The 10526-nt window shown below is 44.0% G+C and overlaps 1 protein-coding gene across 2 annotated transcripts in view; it reads left to right on the top strand.

Moving 5' to 3' along the window:
- EXOC4 (exocyst complex component 4) overlaps positions 1–10526 on the top strand; it is a 790055-nt gene that overhangs the window by 24644 nt on the left and 754885 nt on the right. For both annotated transcript variants that reach the window (XM_019509628.1, XM_019509629.1), the window contains exon 2: positions 8547–8736. In XM_019509628.1, coding sequence (XP_019365173.1) covers positions 8547–8736 — 190 coding nt within the window. The remainder of the gene's footprint in view (positions 1–8546; positions 8737–10526) is intronic.

Here is a 10526-nt window from a genome sequence, read left to right on the forward strand (position 1 = left end):
TTTTTTTTTTTTTTTTTTTCTTTTTTCTTCATCTTCCAGAGGCTGTTGCATGTTCTCATGTGCGCTTTGGGTCATTTTTCTGGTGCAAAATAAAAATCTCTTCCAAGCTTCCTTCCTGAAGAGTTATTTTGATACTTTAAATGCTGCAGTACTCATTTGATTGTTCACCGAACTCTGAGCGCGTGTGACACCGTGAAACACATAAAAAGGAAAGGTCTCTTCCTGGAAGAATATTGACTCTTAGCACTGAGTGAGAGCTTTTATCTGTGCATTTCAAAGGGGGACAGTAAAGCATTGTTATCCCACCTTTTACAGCTAAGATAACTCAGCAGTCAGATGTGTGAAACTTGATCCAATTTCTTTGGAAGTGGTTGGGATCTTACTGTATCCTTTTAAAACTTTGGATTGCCCAAGGCCATTGTATAGTGATGAGGAACCTTCTCCACTACGACTTCTAACAGCTCTATTTTAACTGGGACAGCCGCTTTGTAAGTGGGTCCCTTGACTCGGGTATGTTTGTAGTACAAATGCTATCTGAAAGCTGTGGCTTGGAGACAGCTGAGCCCAGACCCAAGCAGAATACGAGCACGAGACAGATGCCATGCACCGTGTTGTGTCAAAGCAGAAAACAGGGAGATAACAAGGCGTGTGGTACAGCCAAGAGCTATGGAGAAACGGGTGGTAGAGCAGTCGAAAGAACGATGCTGAGTGCTGTTGAGACTGGAGCGCGGCTTTCTTTCTGCCCCCTAATGATCTGGCACTCTGTTCTCCTCATTTCCATCTCATTAAGGATATAACACGCCCTGAAGTATTTAATAGAGCATTGTCTCCCCAATCAGCTGGAAAACATTTAAGTGAAGATTTGCTTTTTGCATCTGGCTCAGTGCTTGGCACTCGAGCTGGGCTCCCACTGGCTTGAATGGGGGATTTCCTTTGAATGAGCTACGCTGAGTAGGGTCCTCGGTGAGGACAAGTGACTTTCATGTAAAATGCACTTGGTTTGGGCATAGCGGTCATTCCTTGGGAAGTTATGTCCATGTGCAGCTCTGCTGAGCCGCATTCTCCACTTCGAGGGAGGGAAAATGGGCCCTAATTATTTATTTTTATAGGTGTTGGACATCCACACCTCCAGGTAAGTGCTGAGCACTTACCAACCCTCATGTGGGAAGTGCCTGGCTTATCGCAGACACCATTTCACAATTTCAGATGTCCCCTTTTATTTTAGGTGACTTAAAGCAACAGAAAATCGGTGCTAAAAACCTATTACGTTTTACCAACAACCGTTCAGACACAGTCATACGTAACATGCAGGAAGCTGTACAACTTGATAAAGATTGCGCATGTTTGGATTTTTTTGTTCCTCTTGTGAGCTGTCGCTTCCAGCTTGTGTTCTGACTCCAGAGCTCTTGTATTGCGTTAACATCCTTCCCTCCTATTTAATGTAATGCATTTTCAGATTAACACTGTGAACAATATGACCTGGACAAGAGAACTGTGGTACAGCAATAAATTCCTCTTTTTAGCAGAAGGGAAAGCCTGAGATGCAGCAGGAGCAGTGTTTGTTCCACCATGCATTGTGAAGGGTTAAAGGAGTCCCCGGCACAAATGCGTGTCTGTCCCAGGAAAGTAAGATGTGATTGGTAGATGGACCTAATGGACCCCTATGGAATGAGGACGTAGAGGAAGATATAGTGTGACTTCTCAGTTGCTTTCAGGCAGATCTGGGGCAGGGGGTAATTTCACTCTCCCTTTGTGCCAAACCCACTTTTTAGGTTTTCAAGGTAAGTGTTGGGACTGAGAATCAGTATTGGAGCCAGTGAAGTATTGAGCAGAACACTTGGTGGGTTTTTACTTGTGTAGCTTTTTAAGAGGAAATTTTAAAAGTCTGGTTGTAACTGGAAAGACTGAAGGAAGGAGGGATGGTGGAAGACGGGGGTTGGCTTACATCAAGAGACGATCTAAATGGATGAGCGTATCGACGCTGGAAATTCTGCATGCCCGAAGAGAAGCGATCTGTGGAAGACCATGGTCACCACTGTCCTGTTTGAATGTGGTATCTAGAGAGAGAGAACGTTTTTAGTCTATCAGTATATTCACTTAAAAGGAACAAGGTTCTGGTGGACCGGTGCATGCCCAGATACTGTAGGTTGGTTGCCTTGCAGTGTAGTCGGATGCAATTCTCTTGATTCACCAGAGGTCCAGGGGCCCAGTAGCAGCAGCATGAAACTCCAGTATTGCTACTCCTTACATTCACACAAAGTTTTTTACAGACTTGTGGATTCTCTGCAGTTTTCTTTTCTTGGCATGCAGATAATTTAATTCTGACCCTGGAAAGCACGGATGTAAAATAGGTCTTGGAGCCTGCAGTACTAAAACCAAATCCTATGTTAGTGAGCAGATACTTGGCTTAATTCTGACTGCAGTCTGTGTGTATAGTGGGAAGCGTCTTCTATTCCAGTTTCGTACTTCTGACTTGGGTAAAACCAATAGAATTTGATTTCTGAGTGTGGACACTTGCACACTTATTATGGAGTAATTTTCTTGTACTCTGGAGTAGACATGTGCTGCATAGTATTACTCTGGTGTAAATTATTTTAATCGGTTCAAATCGACGTGTACCTATATGCTGTTATACCAGCTCTGGTACCCATTTTGGTTAGCTAAATGCAAACAGGTTATTGCTAGTTTTCCCTCTGTCTAGTGGCAGGAGAGGTTGCTGTGTGTCGTCTCCAAACCCAGTTGTATTTTACCACGGAGCAAAATCTGAAGCAAATTATCCTGGGTTAAATGTGTTTGTCTGTATCCTTAAGAGTTTTTAGTGTAATATATATTGTACATCTGATTAAAAAAAACCCAAAAAACCTGCATGTATGCAGGGCTAGGAAGAAAATGTTCTAGGATGTGGAGCTTGACGTAGCCTTAATGTGGAAGTGATTCTTTTTGAACGAATCTAGCTTGATCTATATTCGATGATGTATAATCAACATACAGAAATCTGTGGCCCAAAGATTTTTTTTCTCTCTTTAAACTGTAGAATAAAAATGACTTTTTTTTTTCAAACAACCCTCTGACCAGGGTTTTTCTGATCATTTTGGAAACTTGCTAAACAGATGCACAGCAACCCTGCCTACGCGAATTAGAAACTACAGGTGTTTTGTAAGAGGATCAGATTCCTCTTCAGAAAAATGAAAATTGCTAAAGCAGATTAATTGTCTTGCTTCATAGAGCAGCCCCTTTAAAGAGCCGAAGTGAGCTGATACGCTGCCCGGATTTCTGTGTAGAAGTGCTATTTTTTGAGATGCTTTTGGTCTCCAGCAAGTCATCTGTTTTATAAATATACATTAGTTTTTTAACATATTTTTCACAATCCTGTCCTGTTCTCTGATGTCTTTTTTTGAAGCTTGGAAGTAGAAGTTCTTTTCCCAAACAGTTTTGATCCTCTCAATTTGGCAAATACTGTGTTGACTTTTCTCCTTCCTCACCACGCATTTTAATGGGACTGAAATGAGCCAGGATGCCATTGGCTTACCTTTTTGCAGTGTTAGCAAGAATGTGTGTAATTCTGAGAAGAATATGTCTCTTGTCGTGATCTGTACTGTGCAGCGCAGGAAAAGTACAGTTCTTCTGCCAAGGAGCTTAGACAATGTACTTCAAGTGTGAGGGGGAGGTGATACTTGGCTTTTAAAGGAGTATAGCGACTTTCCATTTCTTCTATCTTTGAATTCATGATGAGTCTCTGGAGGAAGTGTGTGTTGATGAATCACTGGAGTGGAGAGCAGGGTGGTCCTTCAGTGCACAGAGGAAGGAAATTCTTGGTGTAAGAGGTAGAGAAGGAGACAACAGTGTGGGAGGGGTGGGAGCAGCTGGCTCATTTGTCTTCAGACTGGGGTCACCCTGGTCTGGGGAAGGCATGAGAGCCTTTCCCCACTGCTTGACTCCTCCTGGCATGGGAGTAGGCAAGCAGCAGCCACTACCTGTGAGCTCCCCAGACCAGGGTGACCATGGTCTTGGGAAGGTGCAGGGAGCATTTCCCTACCACTCAACTTCTAGTCCCTGGGAGGAGTCAAACAGCAGGGAATTTTACAGGTAGTTTCTCCTGGAAGAAATTGTCCTGGGAGCAACATCTTCCAGGTTGGAGATAAGTTACTTTTCTCTCAGAACCACCATTTTTGTTCCAGGAGAAACTATTTGAATGCCTGTATGCTTGTAGTTTCTACCAGGGGAGCTACAGTAGCTGGGTAATGCCCATACATGGCCTTAGACTACTACTCACACTTATTAAAAAAGAGCACATGTTCCTTGATAATTCTTAAACATACAGCTGTGGAGGCTAGGGACAGAAGTTATACATAAACCAGTTTGTGATCAGAAACTGGTTTAAACCTATAATGGAACAGAAGCTCAGTGCACGTGAACCACTTTCAAAATGGCTGAAGCTGGTTTAAGATAAACCTGATCTAATGTAGTATCAGACTTAGCTGATTTAGGTAAAACCAGTTTATGGAACTTCTGTCCCAGACCCCCTCCTGGTTCAAGTTAACTCGCAGTCCCCCAGTATCCCAGAATGCTTTGCTGGGCTGGGCTGGGCTGGGCTGGGCTGTCTGCTCCAGTGGAGCAGGGTTGGGCCTGCCCCTCTGCTCCTTACATGGGTACTGTCACTTCTCTGACTGGCTGAGAAAAGGGGTGGGGGTTGGCAACCCAGCTTGGGACTGCAGCTGGGTCTGCCTGGCAGGGGCAGAGCAGCCCTTCACAGGCTTTTCCCCCACTCGCTGCTGGAACGAGGGTAGGGGGTGGCCAGAATGTGAACCATGCTGGCAGAATAGGAGGGAAGTGGCTTTTAGCCAGAACCTGAAGTGGAAGGAAGGGAAGGGGGTTTAAATCCCCTCTCCTATTGGCATGGGACCCCAGCTGGGGTCTGCTTGGCAGGGGCGCAGCAGCCCCTGCCAGGCTTTTTGCTGCTCATCACTGGAGCAGAGGGTGTAGGGGGCATGGCCAGATACCAGCCCCAGGTCAGCATGCTGAGGTGGAGGGAAGGGAGAAGGTTTTAAACCCCTCTCCCTGCCCTCTGCATCAGCTGGTGGGGACTGTGCAGGCCAAGGTTGGGGTTTAAACCTCTGCCCATTCATACTCAGTGGGCCTGCTGGGGCCTGGCTACCCCTCCTGAGATTGAGCAGGGACAGGCAGAAAAGCCTGGACGACTTCTCTCCCAGCTTCCCTCCAGCCTTCTGGCCACTGTCGAAGGGAAGGGAAGGCTTTCTCTAGCAATTTTCCCCAGCTTCTGGCCTGAACCATTGCAGGCATGCGGCTGCATTTCCAGAATCAAAAGTGAATGTCTGCTCACTTGCTTCTCGGTTCAATCTCCGCAGCTTAAACTAACCTGCAAAGATGGGATCAGTTCAGCCTTGGGCCTTTTGACTGTACTTAGCCAAAATGGTTGACTCTTATAATCCTCTTTCCTCCCACGTTGATCCAGGTATCTACAATGACTAGCTATAACCCAGCTTCTGAACCCAAACTTGTTTCATAACTTGGCAGCTTTCCTGTTAAGGAACTAGAGAAAACCCTACTCTGATAATGATGCCTGTCTTTGATCAAACACACAAGTATAGGAAAAGGATATTAAATAGGTTTTAAAACTTCATACTGGCTGTTAGAGTCCAGCTACAAGAAGTTGAGTGAAATCATATAGCTGATATTAAAAATATGCCCAAACATTTAGCTGTGAATTCTCATTTATTCTGTGGCCCCTGTCATGGCAAATGGAACTTAATGTTGAAGGACATCAATTTAATTGAAGCTGTTATCGTTCAGGCGGTGTGAAATTCTGACTATGTTTGGTTTTTTCCCCAAATTGGACCAAACCCAGATCCCTTTAAAAAAAAAATGAAAGAAAGAAACCTTTCTATGTACCAACATCCCAAAACCCCACCAACTCTTGCATCACATCTGGTATTCTGCCTTTTGGTGGCTGACTAGTTGCTTTTTTCAGAAGAAAGCAAAAAATTCCTTTTGTGTACCTACCCAGTGCTGTAAAAGTTATTGTAAAGGAGGGCTTGATTCTGGACCTGGATTTTCCTTTTATGAATGAGTTTTATTTGCAAAATTTAAGTGTTTCATTGAAGTGGTTTGTAAAGGACTCTGCTTGCCTCAGTAGCGTCTTTCAGCTGCTGCATTTTATGGAATTGTTTTTTCCTCCTCGCCACCATCTGTCAAGGGAAATGGGGTCAGTTTTTTGTTGTTTCTTTTCAGCAGAGTTGTGTGGAAAATTAAATTCTGTCCTGTAGGAAATTTTTATTTTGATGCTTTGTTTTTTATTCCAGAACTGGACAAAAGAAATCACAATGGTGAAGATTTATTCAAAGATCAAAATATTTTAGATACCAGTTCAGAAGTACGGAACTGAAAAATATTGCAAAGAAGAAATGACGTTGATGCCAAATTACAAGTTTTAGTATTTTCCTGTTTTTTAATTTGGATATTTAATTGCATCAACATCTCGCTGTTTAACAGTACAGATTCCAGTGATTAGCCATATTTTGATTGGGAAACTACTACTACTTTCAGTAGAACTATTGTTGACCAGTGTGGTGGTCTACAATTATTCCAAAAATTATGTGGTGAGGCCTCTTGGCACCCCTGTGCGCAAAGAGAAGGATTGAGTAACAAATATCCTGTTTATGGTGTTTTTCAAAAATAGCCCAAGGCTTTCTTTCCTCTCTGAGTGCTTTGTGATGTAATATTCTGCCTCTTGATTTAAGATACCCTTGCTGTTGCCTGGGATCATGATCTGACTCCAAGTATATGGAAAGAGAGGAGCCTTTTTGGGTCTCTGAATGGTAGGACTTTCTGAGGAATTGGAGGCTCTGGACCCTATCCGTTATCTTTCCTGGAGTCATATAAAGAGTTTTTATGTGTGCTTTAGTGCTTTGTTCAGTCTTGTTGAAATAATTCAAATGATAGGGTTTCTACTGCTTTCCTCGAGAGTGTTTCAGTCTAGCAGATCTTGTTAGGCATATTTTTCTTTAAATATTTAGTCTTTTACTTTTACTCCTCCTTCCTAAAGTTGCCTCCCTTGTTAACACCCTAAATGCATCGTTTCCCTTTGCTGTTTGCTACCTTTCAAATACACGCCAGGCGTTTTCTCTTACTTTTCACTCAATCCTAGGGCTCCTGTTACTGTCAAACAACAAGACGATTTTCCTAAGTAACGGGTTTCATTTTCTCACTTCCATTGCTTCGGGAGACGCTAGTTTAGTTTGTCAAGGCCACGTTGCTTTAACAAGTCTGAAGTGCAAGCCAAATTGTACAGTAGCAGAGGGCGGCAGTGACATTTGGTGATTTCCAGCCCCACTGCCCCCTTCAGACCCCTTGACCCTGCTGCTCTGAAATGTCTGAACAGCCCCAGAAAAGAAATCAGCAAGCGCTTTCGCTCCTGGGTCTTGATTATTGGTGCTGTGTCTTCAGAGGTGAGAACAAGGACTGCTCTGGAGTTGTCTACTATCACTTAAAAGGTGGGAGCCTTTCTCATCATATGAGTGCAACACTCCTTGCATGGGAGACTCTCAGATTATCAACTTGTGAAAATGTAGGCCATGCTTTACATGTAATGTGTACTATTTTTGTCCTTTGGAGGTCCATCAATAGGGTCTTTTCTAATGAGGCCTTATTTTTAGAAACAAGTGCTCAGCACTCTCTGAAAACTAGCCCCCCATCTTTCATTAAATAGCCAATACAGATGGTTACTATGGACACTTCAGGACTGGTTCCTGGGCCTATCCCCGTAGCGCAGATCAGCGTTAGGCTAATGACCACTGCAAGGTTGAAGTAGGTAGGGCTTTATTGCAGTTGGTGCCTTTTCACACTTCTACCCCTTGTTTACCGAGAGCCAAGCAGTTGCAGGGTTAGGTATCGTCTGCCATGCATTATAAGCATGAACATGGGCAGTGACTGTGGAGTCGTAGACCCTTAGTAAGACCCCACTCCCCCTTGTACCTCGTGGTAGTGTGCGCGTGCATGTTCTTAGTCCTTTTCCAAGCCTCTACCCAAGAGTGCCAAAACTTCAGTGAACAAACTCCATAGGCTTATTGGCAATTGTAGCAAGCGAGTCTGTGGTTCCTTTTCCTCGTCCTGTTGATGGATCGTCAAGATTTAAAATTTTTTAGCAAAGGTTAGAAAAGATAAATGGTAATAAATGTATTGCATGTATTTTCTGACTTGCCTGAAGCAAATAAATGAAGCTCTGTGAACTATAGCCACTACCAGATCGAGGTAGAGGGGAGGGGGACAGCGCTTTCCCTTCCATGAAAACTTAACTTAACAGCAAGGAACATGTTGAAGGAATGAAAAAAAATATATTTTTGTCACGCAACACACGTGTTTGTGGCTGGATCTCTACGAAACCTTATACAGGCATTTTAACAAGAGACCAGTCTCAGTTGGGGACCTTTTGAAGAATAACAGTGGTTGCATCTAAGGGTATATTATAGATTGGCGACTGCTTGTATTGATACATCACTGCTAAACTGCTGTTGTTTTGACTTTGTTAGGACACTGTCCACCAGCGATGATGTAGAGGACAGAGAGACTGAGAAGGGCCGTTTAGAAGAAGCGTATGAGAAGTGTGACCGGGATTTGGATGAGCTTATCGTGCAGCACTACACTGAGCTCACCACAGCAATCCGCACCTACCAGAGCATCACGGAGCGTATCACCAACTCCCGCAACAAGATCAAGCAGGTGAAGGCCAGCATTGCACATGGCCTGATTTTGTATTACTCCTCCACAGGGACTACTTGCTAACCCTTTCCTGTTAGTGTGAAAACAGCATCAAGATTTTTAGCCATTATTCACTCTTTTTTTATTTGTTTTTCTGTTGCTGCTTGTGATTATTAGGTGCTGAGCCACGCGCTGAAATAGGTAGGTACCATTAGGTTTCAGCTTTGAAGATAGTATCGGAATTAGCTATATAGGCTAGTGTCTAGCTAGTATAAACCAGGGAGGATCTGCCCTGTTTGTGATTTGACTAGCAGATCTGTCCTAAGTTACTCAAACTCCTTTCCTGTCTACTGCATTTAGGTGCTCATGTTTTGCCCATTAGTGTGGTCTCTTGTCTCGTATTAGGTCATCGTGGTAACATTATGAGATCCCTGGTGGTCCAGAGAATATGCATCTTGAGGTCAGGTGCAAACTTGGTTCTCTTTCCTGGGCCAGCATATCATGTTGTACCATCAGAAGGTCTTACATTTTGAACCCTAGGCATTTCTTAACTGTTTATTTCCACACCAGGAGGTATCTGTGACACTCTTACTATTGGTGTGAGCTTGCACTATACTACCCCCTATCCCAAGTTCTGCTTCTTGCAGCAATTAACAGTTTTTCTGCGGTGCTGTCCCATATTTTACTTGCTTTTTGGATTACCACACTACAGCTTTGCAAGCGAGATATGTGCATTTTTTTTTTTACTAGAATTGTGGGATTGTGACTTGAAACCTTTTTGAGCAGTAAGCTGTGACCCTTCTGCAACAGCACACTGACCCTTTTGGCTTTTCAAATGCATTTAGTATTTTCAAAGGGAAGGAGACTACTCTGCTCCCTTCCAAGGATAAGAGTTCATTCTAGGATTTATGTACCAGACTCAACGCTGTGAAGGCAGAGATCAATATTGTTCTAAATTTGAAATAAACTATGACTTATAGCGTATTTTACTCAATGTACTAGGCTGTGCAAAGGTCGAAAACCAACATATGGGGATTATGACCTTGGCTGCTACCTAGTGGAATCTCTGTGAGGGGAAGGATATTTTAATACTTAGATTTTCTGATTTAGTTTTGGTCATGTAATGAAGGAACTTTGCCCCAGTCTCATGGGAGGCACCAGATCTGATGCTGGACTCAATTTGCTAGCGGTCTGCATTACATCCCATCTTCATTCCATTACGTTTCCATTTTGCTCTTTCTCTCCTTTTTTGTGGGTGGTCACACTCGAATAACCTATGACAAGGAAATGCTCATGTAAAACCAAACTTTGGCAGTTTCATAGTTTCATAGTTTCTAGGGTTGGAAGGGACCTCAGCAGATCATCTAGTCCAACCCCCTGCCATGGCAGGAAAGAGTACTGGGGTCAAATGACCCCAGCAAGGTGTTCATCTAACCTCCTCTTAAAAACCCCCAGGGTAGGAGCCTGCACCACCTCTCTTGGAAGTTGGTTCCAGACCCTAGCCACCCTGACCGTGAAATAGCGCCTCCTGATATCTAGCCTAAATCTACCTTCTGCCAGCTTGTGACAGTTATTGCTGGTCACCCCTGGCGGTGCTCGGGGGAACAGTGACTCCCCCAATGCCTGCTGATCCCCCCCTGACTAGTTTGTAACAGACCACAAGATCCCCCCTCAGCCTTCTCTTTTGGAGGCTGAACAGGTTCAGGTCCCGTAGCCTCTCCTCATAGGGCCTGCCCTGCTGTCCCCTGATCATGCGAGTGGCCCTCCTCTGGACCCTCTCCATGCTGTCCACATCCCTCTTGAAGTGCGGC

Source organism: Gavialis gangeticus, unplaced genomic scaffold (genome assembly GCF_001723915.1).
Source record: "Gavialis gangeticus isolate Ggan-Ray unplaced genomic scaffold, GavGan_comp1, whole genome shotgun sequence".
Taxonomy (NCBI): domain Eukaryota; kingdom Metazoa; phylum Chordata; order Crocodylia; family Gavialidae; genus Gavialis; species Gavialis gangeticus.